The sequence below is a fragment of the Coregonus clupeaformis genome, chromosome 1 (assembly GCF_020615455.1).
Source record: "Coregonus clupeaformis isolate EN_2021a chromosome 1, ASM2061545v1, whole genome shotgun sequence".
NCBI lineage: Eukaryota > Metazoa > Chordata > Actinopteri > Salmoniformes > Salmonidae > Coregonus > Coregonus clupeaformis.
Window position 1 is genome coordinate 50851895 of NC_059192.1, and position 17028 is coordinate 50868922.

The following is a 17028-nucleotide window of genomic DNA, read 5'->3' on the forward strand; positions in this document are numbered from 1 at the left end:
CCCTCACTAACAGTCCTGCAAGAGGCAGGAGGAGACATGGAGCGATCTCGTAAATCAGCGCGGAGGCTTTGACCAGGGAGAGCTTATAGAATCCATTTTACCAGGCTCAGCCCAACGGCCATCCACTGAACTGAAGACGGGTACATGGTGAGGTCTAGCACCAGCCCCCTTAAAAGCCTTCAACTTCCCCAAATAGGCCAGGCCTTTTAGAGTGAAATGGGTTTTGTTCCTCCAACCATTTTAGGTCTCTAGACCTCCTGATTTATCATCTGGAAGTCTCAGCCTAATAGGATGCACCTTGCATAGTAAAGGTACTGGAACATTCTGTAAAATATGTTTGTTCTTGAGCAGAATTATACAAATCCTTGCCATTCACAATTTGTCCTCTGTTTCTCGCTGATCTTATCTGATATGCTCCTCTGAAGTCTAATGATGCCCTTTTCCCCGTGCCTTCTTGGTTGCATTTGAAATGTAACAACTCACTGGGTTGATGCTGTTTAGATATTCTCTGTGTAGCTCAGTCTCTCCTTGTGGCCCGCTGAGAGACGAGCGGTTCCTTCCCTCTCCATCATGTCTAATCCTGTTTTGGAAGTCTAGAGAGCACGGGCCCTGTTACAAATCGTATCAGTCACAACTTTTTAATTCACCATGAGGAGGACGGCGAAAAATCCCTTTAGAGACTGGAGCTATTAATCTTTTATTTTATTTTCTTCTCCAGGAGAGATGATGTGCAGCTTTTTTTGTAGATGACCTAACAATCGACTGGGGCTTTACATCATCATAAAACAGGCTGGCCACACTGCAGAATGAGAACTATAATGGGGTTCCATTTCTTTGGACCGTCTACAGAGCCACCCCCTGACGTTCAAACAGCGACAAGTAGTCTGTGCCCTTGATTCTTTAATCCGTGTGCATTTCATCCAGAGTGACACGTCCTTTTCCCAACTACAACCATTCGCAGATTTATGCATTCACATATAAACATTGAAATGGCACTCCACTCCCGTATGTCTGGAAAACTGCCTCTCTCCTTGGTTGCTTGAACTTGATTAATGAATAGTGTGATGGCTCTGTTGGTTTTTCCCTCTCTCTCTTGATCCTCGAATGAGAGATGAGTTATCTCATTAGGTGTCTGAGATGTAAGCAATTTCCCTCTGCAGGGCATCCCATTATTTACTTGTCATGGTTGGTTGAGGTCAGCACACAGAAGAACATACGTCACAGAACATAGCTAGTGTCCCAATGAAAACCCCTCCAGAGTAATAAGTGGCCTTTTCTCTAACCCTCCTCTGCTTCTCCCTCCTCCAGTTGAACACTGTGACATGCTGAGTAGCTGTCCAGAGGACGAGCCCATGACCTCGGGGGAGGAGAGTCTTGACGCAGCCATCGATGAGTCCATGCTGGAGACCAACCCCATCCAGTCTCCCCTGCAGGTGTTTGCAGGCATGGGTGGTCTGGCCCTGATTGCAGAGAGACTGCCCATGCTCTATCCAGACGTCATCCAACAGGTTAGACCGCCACTGATACAATTCTAATACCTATGTAACTAACACCACCAGTCAAATAACCCTTTCACAACCTGCTTCATTGGAATTATTTCATTGTAGTCCTACAATGTTTAGCCCATGTTTCTAGATATTATGTTTATAATATAGCCCATAATCTAGAGCCTTATATTTCAAGGGAAATGTCACAATTTTTCATTTCATATTCATCAGCTCCAGCACCACCCCAACATCAACATATGTGAAAATGTCGCATTTCTATGTTTTGTAGTAAAAAAGATGCAGTAAGATTAGTGTTTCCAATGACATCGTTGTGCATCGTGTGATTTTAACCAATTATGAGTATGCATTGCCTAATTGCCTACAGATTGTATACTAATTGGTTGATGTCATTGGAAACACTTATCTTCCTCTATATTTTTTACTACAGAACATAGACATTTTCACATGTCGATGTTGGGGTGGTGCTGGAGATGATGAATATGAAGTTGAAATGTTCCTTTAAGAAGTTCAAGTTACCTTTGCTATATAGAACGTTCCAATGCAGATCTGCAGTTGCCAAAGTAATGCCGTGTCTTTACTTTGGGCCCAGCCTATTGAGAGGCATGGCAAGTCACTGGGTTTGCCGTTCAGTCTAAATCCGTATTTGTCTCCTCTGCGCTCCCCCGGGTACTACATCATGCCTCCTAAATGAAAGTAAATGGATACTTAAACAGTAATTGCATAGTGACAAGGTGAGTAGCTGGAATGGATTCTGAGAGCTGCCAGGTACTAAATCTGTTTTTTCTTTTGTTATTTTCTCCCTCCTCCCAAATTGTTGCAGCGAATTGAATTATTCAGGCAGTCTCCCAGAGCTACTGGTGGTTTGAAGCAGACGCCCCACGAGGGCTACCAAGTGAGATGATTTGTTTTGTACTTAGCATTGTGATGACTATGAATCATATACATGATTGGTCGTTGGTTGGTTTATCATAACCCTTTCTCAACAGGATATTACATCATTCTGCCTTAGTTTAACCCTTTGTCTCACTGGATAGTGTTTGTAGGGCTCTTAAGGCTGTGAATAATTGAAGCGTTCTGCTCTCACCCTGAGCGAGACTATTAGCAAAGTCAACTTAAGGCATCGATATTGATGCAGGTGAGGCTTTTCTGTTTACCCAGGACTGACTCTGTGTAGTGTTTTCTGATAGGTTAGCCAAACAGCCCAGGTCTATACCTTTTGACCCACTGGTGTTAAGCTGTTAACTCACAGCACACCCTGTTCCTGGAGATCCGCTCTGGCTCTTAGTACAACTGAGCTTGAATTGATTATATTGATCACAACTATGCATAAAATAACTTTATTTCTCTGCAGTGCTGCAGCTCCGATACTTGCCTTCATCTTAAAGGGATATGTCTGGAGTTTGGCTATAAAACCCTTTATCTACTTCCCCAGATTCCGTTGAACTCATGGATACCATTTCTATGTCTTATTCCCAGGGCACTATGCCAAGTCCCACAGCAGCTCTATGGATCTGAATAACAGCTCTCTAGTTCCATATACCCCCTACTACCCTCAGTGCCCAAACACAACACATGACCTTGAGATCCCATCCGAGTCAGCACATCTGTCAGCATTGTCTTCTAACCGCATTTTAACCCTGGTTCGTCCTGTGAAGGTGAGTGCTCCGGTGGTGCCCTCCACCACGCAGGAGAAGCCCAAGGACAGCGACCAGTTTGAGTGGGTCACCATCGAGCAGTCTGGCGAGCTCGTGTACGAGGCGCCAGAGACCATGGCCGCCGAGCCTCCGCCCATCAACAAGTCGTCAGTGCAGACCATGTCGCCCATCCCCGCCCACTCGCTGGCGGCCTTCGGTCTGTTCCTGCGCCTGCCGGGCTACGCTGAGGTGTTGCTGAAGGAGAGGAAGCATGCCCAGTGTCTGCTCCGCCTGGTGCTGGGAGTCACAGATGACGGCGAGGGCAGTAAGTGACACAACACCTCTCACACAGCTTTAGACGTGGTCAGGAAAACTCCTGGCCCTATTAATGGATGATTTATATGCATGTTCATATTTGGGTACACCGTTGAGGATGACCAGTTCCCAATGCTCCCAGTATAGGATGCTGCTGCAGGTTTCCTAGGGACAAACATTGTCAGCCCTAATAGCAGTTCACTTTTTTACCCGCTAATGCTCAGACTGACTTTGTCAGGCAGTTGATCTTGCCAAGCTGTGAACCAAGCGGATCGATAATTCCCTGAATACATAGCTATCAGTGTCAAAAAGTGGCCAATGCATGTAAATCGACTCCTTTAAAAGCTGCCGGCCCCAAGAGTGGGGAGAAAGAGATGGAAAGAGAGGGAGAGAGATTTTAATCCCTCCATTTACAATTGAGGCACGTTTGTTCCCCCTGATGCGGCTCTTCCCCTGCAGTCCTTGAGACTATACCGGTCTGCGGGCCCTGTGGATAATTTAGCCGAAGGACTCACACTGGCTTGTTTAATATTGACAAGTCCTACCCTCTCATACATTCCAACTCCTCCCCAGCCAACCTCTGCCTTCATTGTTGACGCCTATTTAGCTCCTCTCTCCTTCAGGGCCTGAAATCAACTATGTTGTCCCTCCAATGTTTTTTCTTTAGTCCTTGAAATAATGGCCCTTAATGATTGATGGACAGCAGGCTGCCAGCTTGTTTAGTGACACTGGTCACATAGCACACCGTCAGCCTGCCATTTAGTCGGCGGTTGTCTTCTCTGGCCTCATTCTCATAAGTGCTATATCGATGTATCCATCCTTTCTGGCCAGTATTCCTCCACCTCTCTATGGTGGTCATCTCTCACACCATCCCTCACACATTTATCCAATGATATTATCAATCCTCTTCTCTGATTGACTGTGGGTGTTTCTCAAAATGCATACTACCGTGCTCTGAGCACGCAAATTGGAGCACGGGAGGGTTGGAGTATGAGTCCAAATCAAAGTATGCGAAACGGAGCGCGGAGGTTACTTCTCAAAAGCGTACTACGTTTATACATATTTTAAAGAATGCTTCGATGCAAGCTTCAACGGAAAATATGCAAAGAAATATGATGCAACCACGTAAATAATTACGCAACATTCAATGGCGACCATTATTTGAGCTGAAGCGAGAGAAAAGTACTGTTTGCTAGCCAGATAGCCACGAAGAATTGTTATCTATATTGCGTAATATTAGTTTTAGGTCATTTTTGCCTGATAAACTATCTGGTTAGCTACATTATTACGATTTACATATAGCGAGCTGATAGTTATGAAGTAAAACTGTTGCTTTGTGTATAGCTTGTTTCATCTATTGTTGCCATTGTTCTGGAAGGTTCAGTGAATGGGGAGGTGAAGCGTGAGGTAATACAGTATGGGGAGTGAGAGTGCTTCTCAAATGTAATGTTTTATGCATTCTCCACACTCATCCTCACAAGAACGTACTCAAGAGAGCGTCTTTGGGGAATGCTCTGAGCATGAGGGTGTGCAGCATGGTAGTAGGCATATTGAGAAACACCCTGTGTCTCTCCCCTTCCTTGATTGGCTGTATCTCTCCTCTCCTTCCTCTTAGGTCACATCCTGCAGTCTCCGTCGGCCAATGTGCTGCCCACGCTGCCCTTTCATGTGCTGCGGGCCCTGTTCAGCACCACGCTTCTCACCACAGACGACGGCGTGCTGCTGCGTCGCATGGCCCTGGAGATAGGAGCCATCCACCTCATCCTGGCCTGCCTGTCAGCCCTCAGCCACCACGCGCCCCGCGTCCCCAACGCCACTGGGAACTCCTCAGAGGTGAGGCCCAGACACTGGACATGTCCGAAACACACACACACACACACTCTCTCTTTTGGTTATGTGTGTGTGCTCAACAGAGCATGAATGAAAACACAGTTCACGCACACTCATACGTCACCAGATGTGGACAGATGTCAGTGGAAGTGTGTTCTGTCCATTTGCGTTCTCTTGTGTTTATAATGGACAGAGGATAAACCTATTTCGGGTTGGGTTGACAAAGCATTGCGTGGCGTCTTGTCTAATGTTCAGATGCTGCCTCCAATGCATTTGGCTTGACACAATAGGAGGTCCTCACTCTCCAGGGAGAATTCAGGTGTTTTGTCTTTCCCTCAATGAGAGATGGGCGGTGAGGATCAGTCATGTTATTAATTGCTCTACCTGGCAGGGCTTTACTCAGGGCTCTTACTTATATCTCCACTGAGCACTTGACAAATTGGGTAATTGTTTAGTGGTAATGATAAGAGGCAGGTCTGGCTTTGAAGAGACATGTCCTTTGTATTATTGCCAACTCCAGACAGAAGGGAACATCATGAATAGGAATTGAATCATGGACTCTGACTGCCATGCCCATTACATGGAGTGATTAGACTTATATTGAGGTTTCTGCTGGGCGTCAACACTTACCTCCTGCTCAAAGCCTTTCAAAGTACTCTGGACTCCTCTAGGACCACTGAGACTCAAAGGAGATGACTGAGAACTCAGATCAAAGAACAGATTGCACCCACCAAATTGTATCGATCACAATATTGATTTTGATCACTAGAAGCTTAACCTGGCGTAGCAGGCGTAAAAGATACGCCTAAAACTAGATCCCCGACATACTGGTCTTGATGAGAAGAGAAAAGAACTGTTGGGAGGTTCTCTTCTGCACTGTTCAACCAATCCAGGAAATGTGGAGGGGGAGTTGAGATGGAGTGTCGCCTTGTTAACGTCTAATAGCGCAAGTTCGCGTCACAGGCTCTTTCCATTTCACCTGAAAACCAGAATATCCGGTTGTTGGGGACTCGGCAGAGGCTACTAGAAGCTCGACGCCACCAGCACCCAGCAATGCCACCACAAGGGTCCAAGTGCCATAGATCATAGGCTCAAATTCAGCAAAACCACCAAAGATTACATTTTATATAGTAGGATAGGCTATTACAGTACTACAGCCCAGTGTTACTGTGGATTGTCTCGACAGGCGCTCCCGTCCACAGACCAGTGTGGATTTATGGAGTTGTCAGAGTTGAGGACAGATCTCCGGACTGATGGCTTGAGGGCAGGCCAAAGTCCTGTCACAGTGGTAATGGTTGTCCTTGAGCGTGGCGGCCAGTTATGTTATGTGGCCGGAGATGAGACCGGGGCCAGAGCCGGCGGACGGTCAGTCCACACACACACACACACACCCATCCCTCTTTATCTGGGAAAGTGAGCCTCCTCCCTTCCCTGATTGATGTTCCAGTGCTCAATGATTTGTCTCCAACCTCTTATGACGAGAGCATAACTCATCGCCCTGTACTGCTGGGACAGTGTCAGGACTGGGCCCTGCTTCGGCCCTATACAAAACACACACTATGGCCATCCTTTAAAATAAAGTGAACCGGTCAAAATCCCAGCAGCCTCATCCCACCTCCACCTCTGTCAGAAAGGGTGCAGTCTCAAGAAGGCTAAACGTTCTCCTCTCGTCTAACTCGGACATCCTTTCATATCCATCTCTTAGTTCTCTCTATTCTAGCATGCCCCCCGACCCCTCCCCATACCACTGGGGACTCTCAATGCCTTTGTCATACGCACAGCACCAGGTCAACCCGAGCATACGCTCTCGCCCTCCAAGACTCCTGTTTTTTACATGATCTCCTATTCAAACTGCTGGGTATGTGCTTGGAGCAGAACTAAAAGTGCCTCAAGTGTATAACGGGGCTGTGACAAGCAGGGACTGTGGATAGGCTAGTTATGTTTGATGTTGTGAGATATTATTATTTTTTTAAACCTGGAAAACCAGCATTGCTATCTCACTCGACCATTGATCTGAAGACTGACATTTGCAAAGGGAAAGTAATCTTATTCAATCCAAATCTGTAGCCTATGCTTCATTCAGGATAAATTGGGGTGTTTTGCTGATTTCATGAGCTTATGGAATGCTAGTATCTGTAGGCCAGGCCTATGTTGTCATCACAATGGACCACTAGGCTAAACTTTCCCCCTGCTGATTTCCTGTGTTGTGCTGATCACTTCCACTGGTTCTGTCTGTCCCCAGCCCACGGTGTCCAGTGGTCATGGAGGGGGCACCAGTGAGGAGCAGCAGCTGTACTGGGCGAAGGGCACTGGGTTCGGTACAGGCTCCACTGCCTCAGGCTGGGACGTGGAGCAGGCCCTCACCAAGCAGAGGCTGGAGGAGGAGCACGTCACCTGTCTTCTGCAGGTAAGAATCCCCTACCCCAGGGTTTCCCAAACTCTCTCCGCCCCTCCCGCGCCTGCACTACACAGCTGATTTGAAGTAATCAAAGCTTGATGAGTTGGTTATTTGAATCAGCATGGAGTGCTAGGGCAAGGACCAAAACGTGCACCCAGGGGGGGCCCCTGGATTGAGTTTGGGAAACCCTGCCCTAGGTGTAGTACATCCTGAGGGTTTTCCCCAATGGCATAAAAGTGTTACCTGGCTAACAATGGGAAGATCTATGCTCTTACATACTTTAAATAAGTACTTCCTGTGTAGTTACCTCGGAGTAAAGGCCGGTTTATAATCGGTATAACGACAAGTCTGTAGACAATCAGAATGCGACAAGTGTCGCTGGTCAAAACAACATATAATTTATACTCTGGTGGAATGTCTGTAGACCGTCGCTGCGACTGTCAGTTTCCTTGTCGCACAGACATGGAAAAAAGTGAATGCCTTTGCGACTGTCGCAACGTCCGTTGTCGTGGTTACTGGGCTGCTACAGCAACAAGACCAAATCTATTTTTGACGAGTTATACAATTCTCAGATAAAATGACCTACTTTTATTTCTTCACACTCACAACACTCTGACAACAGACATGTCGGTAGACCAACTGTAAAACAGCCTTAAGGCCTACACGTGTTGCTAAAAGTGTATGTGTGCGCCACTTATTCTGTCTGTCAGGTGCTGGCCAGCTACATCAACCCAGCAGGCTGTGTGAGCCACGGAGAGGCCCCTACAGGGGCGAGCAGGGGCCACAACAGCAACGCCCTGCCCACAGTACTGCAGGAGCTGCTCAGCCAGTCCTGCCTCATTCCAGCCATGTCCTCCTACCTACGCAACGATTCCGGTGAATGAACACTCTTCTTTAGTCTTTGTGTTGAAAGTTTCCATGAGGTTATGATAACTCCCGTTTAGGATGGCTGTGCCTTTAATGAAACGGGAAACTCGATGGCAAATCTCACAACAATTAATTTGACAGGTTGAACGTACACTACATGGCAAAAAGTATGTGGACACACATGACAGGTGCATAAAATTGAGCACACAGCCCATGCAATCTCCATAGACAAACATTGGCAGTAGAATGGCCTGTACTGAAGAGCTCAGTGACTTTCAATGTGGCACCGTCATAGGATGCCACCTACCAGACAGGTCAGTTCATAACATTTCTGCCCTACTAGAGCTTCCCCGGTCAACTGTAAGTGCTGTTATTGTGAAGTGGAAACATCTAGGAGCAACAACGGCTCAGCTGTGAAGTGGTAGGCCACACAAGCTCACAGAACAGGACCGCCGAGTGCTGAAGTGTGTAGCGCATAAAAACCATCTGTCCTCGGTTGCAACACTCACTGCCTCTGGAAGCAACGTTAACACAAGAACTGTTAGTTGGGAGCTTCATGAAATGGGTTTCCATGGCCAAGCAGCCACACACAAGCCTAAGATCACCATGCGCAATGCCAAGCGTTGGCTGGAGTGGTGTAAAGCTTGCTGCCATTGGGCTCTGTAGCAGTGGAAATGCATTCTCTGGAGTGATGAATCATGCTTCACCATCTGGCAGTCTGACGGACAAATCTGGGTTTGGCGGATGCCAGGAGAACGCTACCTGCCCCAATGCATAGTGCCAACTGTAAAGTTTGGTGGAGGAGGAATAATGGTCTAGGGCTGTTTTTCATGGTTTGGGCTAGGCCCCTTAGATCCAGTGAAGGGAAATCTTAACGCTACAGCATACAATGTCATTCTAGACGATTCTGTGCTTCCAACTTTGTGGCAACAGTTTGGGGAAGGCCCTTTCCCGTTTCAGAATGACAATGCCCCCGTGCACGAAGCGAGGTCCATATAGAAATGGTTTGTTGAGATCGGTGTGGACGAACTTGACTGGCCTGCACAGAGCCCTCACCTCAACCCCATCGAACAGCTTTGCAATGAATTGGAACGCCGACTGTGTGCCAGGCCTAATTGCCCAACATCAGTGCCCGACCTCACTAATGCTCTTGTGGCTGAATGGAAGCAGGTCCCTGCAGCAATTTCCCATCATCTAGTGTAACGCCTTCCCAGTAGAGTGTAGGCTGTTAAAGCAGCAAAGGGGGGACCAACTCCATATTAATGCCCATTATTTTTGAAATGAGATGTTCGTGTATGTGTCCACATACTTTTGGCCATGTAGTGTATCAGCACTGCTTATGATGAAAGATGCTACCCTTTTTATTGTTTTTCAGTACTGTATATCATGATCTATGACTTCTCCTGGTCTCAGACATCATGTGATGGTAGTTATGTCCTCCTCAGGTGAGGTGGGTTGGGTTTGTGTGCCAGGCCAATGTATTTACCTTCATTTGGGGGTGCTCCACAGTTTGGGAACCACTGGAATAGAAGATAGCATAGGTCTAGTTGTTTTCAAATGTTACGGGAAAGGTTAGTAGGCTATTTATGGGTTGCACGTTTCGTCACAATTGTTTTTAATGTTCTGACTCCCGATCAGTCCGGCTCACATTCTACTCAATGCATTGTCAATTGGCACTGATGAAGAATTTGTCAGAATTACATTATATTGTCTTGGAAATACAATGACATGTCTATAGGAGGCAAATTATTAGTAGGAAAACCTTCTTTTTTTTTCATTGTGATGTCGTTAGATGAGGTCTTATGTGTATGACTATCTTTTCTGCATCTGGGAAACCTGCTAAATTCCAGTGAGAGGGAGGTGTGTGTGAGAGTTGATAATTTGCTTGATGAGACCGCAGATGGAGCTGCAGGATCTTCCTCTAACATGGCTATTGCTTCTGTGGGGGTCGACGCTCTCCAATAAAGTTCAATTAAAATTTTCAATTATATTAATCCATGCTTTTCCACTTATAATTCAGTGTTTTCATGCGCGAGAACGAATAGGTTTTGTCTAATTTGATTAGTTGTTACTTGTGACTTCTTTTGGTAGTAATTATTGTGTGGAAAATTGGATGAAATGTAATTTCTTCTGACGATACGAAGCGTTCATTGCACGATGCGAACTCATTCTCTATGCTGTATTCGATTTTTTTAAATATGCAACAGACGTTTTTGTTAGAAATAATTAGTTCCCCGCACCGAGCAACTCTTAGAACCCCTTGTCCCTCGAGTATAGTGGTAGAAAAGTTTAGTGAAGCTAATTCTTATTCCGAGCATGTACCATCATTCTACAGTGCTTTCTTTGCGGAGGCTCTACTCTGATGTGATCAGGGTCTGAAAAGGCTTTTTGTGAAAGCAGGATATGATGGTAATCCTCAAAGGTAATCCCTAGTCCCTGGTGGTGAGGCCTGACCCAGAGTTAACTGAACACTGAGCTAAATGGTAGGTCAGTCCATTGCTCTGACTAGGTTTGCTGTCTGTTAAGCTATGACCCTGGGGGTTGTCAGAGGAGCATGCAGGCCTGTGTTCTGTCATCATCCCAAACCACTCTTAATAGGAGTGTTCACAGTCCACCCAACCAACCCCCACACATTTAGAATCCATCGGCTATCTGTGGATAGTAGAATCCATTCTCTATCTTTGGGGATAGAGGAAACTGTCGGGATAGTGACATTTGTTGGGATAGTAGAATCCATCCACTATCTGAATTTTGACTTATATACCACCACGTTAATCTATCAAAACGATACCGCTGCAAAAAAAGAAGGCATATTAACCAAAGTCACAGAATGGCACTTGATCCAGACAGAAACTCAGCTACTGCTCTGTTCAATCGTTGGGAATCTTGAGTTCAATATCATTACATTTGAAGTTTTTTACATTTTCAGAGCCATGTATGCATTAATGAATCAATTATACAATCATACAATCAATTTGACTTTGTTTTTACCAATCTAACTACATAACATAATGGTAATCATTTATTTAAATGGTTAATCTCTATTGATAAATGAAGATGTAGCTTAGGCCTATTCACATGAATGCATATTCAATAAGAGTGTGTGCATGTATTGAGTTATTGAGCTTGTTTTGGTTGATTTCATGGGGATACAGATGACAATCTGTTTCCCTTTCGTTTGGGACTTATTTTCTTATACTGATCAACATTTGCATAGAAGTAGCTTATTTGATAAAAGTATGCTCTGTCTCTTTAACCAGTAATGACATCATTCATGAGGCAATAATAATATCTGAATAATTAATTATTATGTGGTTTCTTGCAATACCCCTCTGACTTTAAAGAAAATGTATCAACTGTGATTCCTAAAAGATGTGTCTGGAGATTTGGTCAACTCCATCAGATTTGTCTAAAATCCTAAATTAATCACGAATGAGCAGGGTCAGCTATACTCTGTAAAACATCAACTCCGTAAAACATCAACTCAGATTTTGTCTAACGTCAACTGAAAGATCTGATAGAATAGATGTTTTTATTGAGGATTTTCAAATGAATCATTTTCCGTGTTTTACTAATGTTTGTATTGAGCAAAAATGTCTGTTTTGAGTATTTGTCAACTCTGTCACTGATGGAGTCTTTTTTTGGTCAATATTCTGAAAACATTTTAATCACTGTTCTGCCACTTATGCTTAAACAAGTAAAGTATTTGCCGTGCTAGACCTAAGTGATAATGTTTACTCTATAAATGTTTTAAGTTCTAAATCTAGAAAAACATGCCAAAATACTAATGAAATTAGGCCTGGAGCATTTAATAGTGCTATAAAGCAAAACCAAAAGAAGTTTGGAGATCTGTATTACTTATTTAAATAATCTAATGTTAGAATTAAAGGGACATTTAGAAAATGTTCTACTTCATATTCATCTCCAGCACCACCCCATCAACATATGTGAAAATTGCGAGTTTCTATGTTTTGTAGTAAAAAGAATAGAGGAATGTAAGTGTTTCCAATGACATCAAACAATTAGTAGGGAATACCTACTCATAATTGGTTAAAATCACACGATGCACACTAATGATGTCATTGGAAACACTGATCTTACTCAATCTTTTTTACTACAAAACACAAACGCGCAATCTTCACATGTTGATGTTGGGATGGTGCTGGAGATGATGAATATGAAGTTAAACATTTTAGAAATGTCCCTTTAAACTATCATGGCCTTTAAACACTTGTTGGACAATTGTAAAAAATGAAATTCCTTTTATGGTGTCTGACGGAGTTGACATATATCCAGTTGCATTTTATGAAAAATTATAATTATGTTCCTTCACATGGTCTGATAGCTGATACTTTGGTCTATCAAAATATATATTTCAAATGTTGTTAATATTACGACAAATATTTGTGGGGGAAAAAGTTGATTGCCCCATCTTTCAAGAATCCCTAAGGTCTAAAACAGCAAAATATTCTCTCAGCCTCATGGCAAAATTTGTAAAATAGCATGTGATTAGCTCTAATACTGCACATTTTTCTCTCTGCCCCATGGAGAGAAAAAAAAATGTCCCCAAAAATGTCTACAACATTGCAGGGTTGCCCTGCGAAACTGCGCTACGCCACTGAAGCTACCGGTATCTTCTTGCATTGTAAAGTGTTCTAGCCTGTATGGACATTGTTTTGCGACAGTTACAACATTTCTTCATGCTGTGTCGCATTATTCAAGTGTGTTAACTTCTGTGCAGCATGAGTGGGGAGCTAACATGATGCAGCCCAGACTCCCAGTGCAGGTTAAGTGGAGCAGGCACTGTGCTTTCACGCTCTAAGGGGGACATTGGCTGACAGAGTTGATCCGGGAGACACATTTGACAGAAGTACCGAAAGTAACAAAACTTCTAGTACCGCACCGTTTTTCATGTTCAAGTACAGAAGGTTCGGTATACCGTGCAACACTAGTGGGGGTAGTAGAATCCATCCACCATCTGTGGGGATAGGAGAATCTGTGGGGATAGGAGAATCTGTGGGGATAGGAGAATCTGTGGGGATAGGAGAATCTGTGGGGAATAGGAGAATCTGTGGGGATAGGAGAATCTGTGGGGATAGGAGAATCTGTGGGGATAGGAGAATCTGTGGGGATAGGAGAATCTGTGGGGATGGGAGAATCTTTGGGGATATGAGAATCTGTGGGGATGGGAGAATCTGTGGGGATAGGAGAATCTGTGGGGATGTGAGAATCTGTGGGGATAGGAGAATCTGTGGGGATGGGAGAATCTGTGGGGATATGAGAATCTGTGGGGATGGGAGAATCTGTGGGGATGGGAGAATCTGTGGGGATAGGGAGAATCTGTGGGGATGGGAGAATCTGTGGGGATAGGGAGAATCTGTGGGGATGGGAGAATCTGTGGGGATGGGAGAATCTGTGGGGATGGGAGAATCTGTGGGGATGGGAGAATCTGTGGGGATAGGAGAATCTGTGGGGATGGGAGAATCTGTGGGGATGGGAGAATCTGTGGGGATAGGAGAATCTGTGGGGATGGGAGAATCTGTGGGGATGGGAGAATCTGTGAGGATAGGAGAATCTGTGGGGATGGGAGAATCTGTGGGGATCTATCCACATTTTTGTGGTGATTTTTATGGTTAGCTTATGTTTTTGTCTAATCATTTATGAATATTAACAGAAAACAGAACAAAGTTGCTCACAGACGTTTAGATATTGCCAGGAATAAAATGGCAAGTTGGCACACTACCAAGGAAATGAAAGAACCTTGAAAAAACCCATTTCTGTTCGCTCTACAAATACTCTGCTTATAACGAACCCTTAGCGGGATACATCAGTTTTCGGACTATGGACAGATTATTGGCATGTTTAATATCAACAAGGTGCATAGACTCTCCCCAAAAGTATTTTCTGCTTCTCAATCTGTTTGTTCTGAGCTGAAATGGGCAGGTAGGCCTATATCAACGTAGCCTCCATTCACAAGGAGTTGCATTATAATGTCATTAAATAATAGTTGCATATCAGGTGATGGTAGCTAATAGCTCTGTGTCTAACCACAACTACCTCTTTGTCCGATGCTGTTAGTGTGTGTCTGTATGTGTTGTGGTGTGCATTAACGCGCCCCTAGTCTCATAATTAAATAACAGCAGATAAAGAGATTGGTCCTCATCTTTTAAATGCCTCAGACACGCTCAAGCGTGGTGTGTGCAAACATGCAGCCGGGGCTGTCTGCTATTAAATCACATTAAGTTTACTGCCTCCTTTTCATTGTCGCTCGCCTTTCTCCTATGTCATTGTTATGATTAAACATTTGCATTCAAAATGGACTAATATTTCAATTGACATGTTTTATCACCCAATTTAATAACAAATTGTGTTTTTGGTGATTAATCTACAGTGCAGTATGGTCAGTTAAGTCGGTTCAGTGTGTGAGCGCTGATGGAAGCCAAGGGCTCCTCTCACTCTGTTGTATTGGCGCCAGCCCTCAGAGCCATGAGCTGTCAATCAATGTCAAGGGGTTGCTGGTAATGAAAAAGTGGGAATGGGACTTAAGCACTCCTGCAGTCTCTTTTTTTAATAACGTGCCGCGCTGAGGAGTGGGGGGAGGGGGTGTTCCTTCCAAAAAGCATTAAGTGCAATGCAGGGGGTAGGCAGCCCTGGGAGGTAGATAACTGTGGGTTTGGTGACAGAGGCAGACTTGGTATTCAGTAAGAGTGTGGCCCTGATGATCAACTGTCATATGCTGCTGGAAGGAGGGATTGAAATCTCCATCTCATTCCTACATAATGTACTGCTTTCACTTTCCATTTTGTATACAATTTACCTTCAGTGGCGTTGCAGTTTTTTTTACATGTTGCTTGTATATAGAGCTGTCACAATTACTGTTTAACTGTGTAGCTGATGGTTATGGATGAAGAGCGTCATGAAAATGAAAACTTCATAACCGTTTGGAGCGAACAGCTGACTGAAGACGGGATGGCCCAGGCGTCCGTGTGGTTGAGTCCGTTTCGGCTGTAACATGGACTTGATAACTTTGTTGCTCCTTGCTGAAACAAGCAAAAGAGTATTCGGTTGCCAAGGCAACACCCCCACAATGCAGCAGCACATATAGAAATAAAATGAATAGAATGGGCTTGGAACCTGGCAATTTGACTGGTAAACTCATGGGTACACTTGCAATAATCCGAGTCATAAGAAGGAATTCCCCTCGACCACGCCCACAAATTGGGTAAAACAAACATTATTTTCCATTGGCCCCCATTGTAAAAGCGCCAACTGCTGTGTTTAATGTACATGTAACCAGATTAAAAATCCCGATTTACAGTTCACAATGCTCCCACATAAGGAAATAGAGACCTGTGGCTTCAGGCTATTCGGCGTGGGAAATTATGGGAACCCGGTGTCCAAGTAGGCTACACGTAGCTATATGTGTGGAAAACATTTAATCACAGGGAAGATTTTGAACTTGTTTAGTGTAGTCCGTTTGTAACTCCACTCACTACTTGTAGCTGTATAGTCAGTTTTGTTTATGTTGGTCTTTGCTAGCTAGCTAGCACTCACGTGGCTGCTAGTTCTGTCATGAAAAGGGGAATGAGGGAAGCCCTACAATGTTACGTTTTTTAGAAGTAGTGAGAACGATCAGGAGCAGTCAATGTTGAAAAGTAATCTTTAGACATGTTGTACTTTTCCTAAATGGAGTTTTGTAATTGACTAAAACAAGCTGACAACAAGAAAATTGCGTCTGAAAAAGGTTGTTTTTGCTGTGAGCCAATGGGGTAACCATGGGTTGTTTTCCCCCAAGGCGGGCGGGCCGCGACGTTCTATCTAATACCGACTGGGGGTATGGCTACCTGGTATTTTGACGCAATAATTCCAATTATGTGGCTCATTGAGTTGAATCAATAGCACCTACACTACATGGCCAAAAGTATGTGGACACCTGCTCGTCGAACATCTCATTCAAAAATCATGGGCATTAGTATGGAGTTGGTCCCCACTTTGCTGCTATAACAGCCTCCACTCTTCTGGGAAGGATTTCCACTAGATGTTGGAACATTGCTGCTTCCATTCAGCCACAAGAGCATTAGTGTGAGGTCGGGCAATGATGTTGGGCGATTAGGCCTGGCTCGCAGTCGGCGTTCCAATTCATCCCAAAGGTGTTCGATGGGGTTGAGGTCAGGGCTCTGTGCAGGCCGGTGAAGTTCGTCCACACCGATCTCAACAAACCATTTCTATATGGACCTCGCTTCGTGCATGGGGGCATTGTCATGCTGAAACGGGAAAGAGCCTTCCCCAAACTGTTGCCACAAAGTTGGAAGCAAAGAATCGTCTAGAATGACATTGTATGCCGTAGCATTAAGATTTCCCTTAACTGGAACTAAGGGGCCTAGCCCAAACCATGAAAAACAGCCCCAGACCATTATTCCTCCTCCTCCTTTACAGTTGGCGCTATGCATTTGGGCAAGTAGCGTTCTCCTGGCAT

The 17028-nt window shown here is 44.6% G+C and overlaps 1 protein-coding gene across 20 annotated transcripts in view; it reads left to right on the forward strand.

Annotated features, from left to right (window-relative positions):
- The window catches only part of LOC121570187 (baculoviral IAP repeat-containing protein 6-like), a 141888-nt gene that overhangs the window by 75598 nt on the left and 49262 nt on the right, over positions 1–17028 (forward strand). For 17 of the 20 annotated variants that reach the window (XM_045221664.1, XM_045221675.1, XM_045221688.1 and 14 more), the window contains 6 exons: positions 1309–1508; positions 2329–2400; positions 3164–3467; positions 5073–5290; positions 7530–7694; positions 8396–8561. In XM_045221664.1, coding sequence (XP_045077599.1) covers positions 1309–1508; positions 2329–2400; positions 3164–3467; positions 5073–5290; positions 7530–7694; positions 8396–8561 — 1125 coding nt within the window. The remainder of the gene's footprint in view (positions 1–1308; positions 1509–2328; positions 2401–3163; positions 3468–5072; positions 5291–7529; positions 7695–8395; positions 8562–17028) is intronic. The other 3 variants (XM_045221690.1, XM_045221691.1, XM_041881683.2) reach the window with 1 other exon arrangement.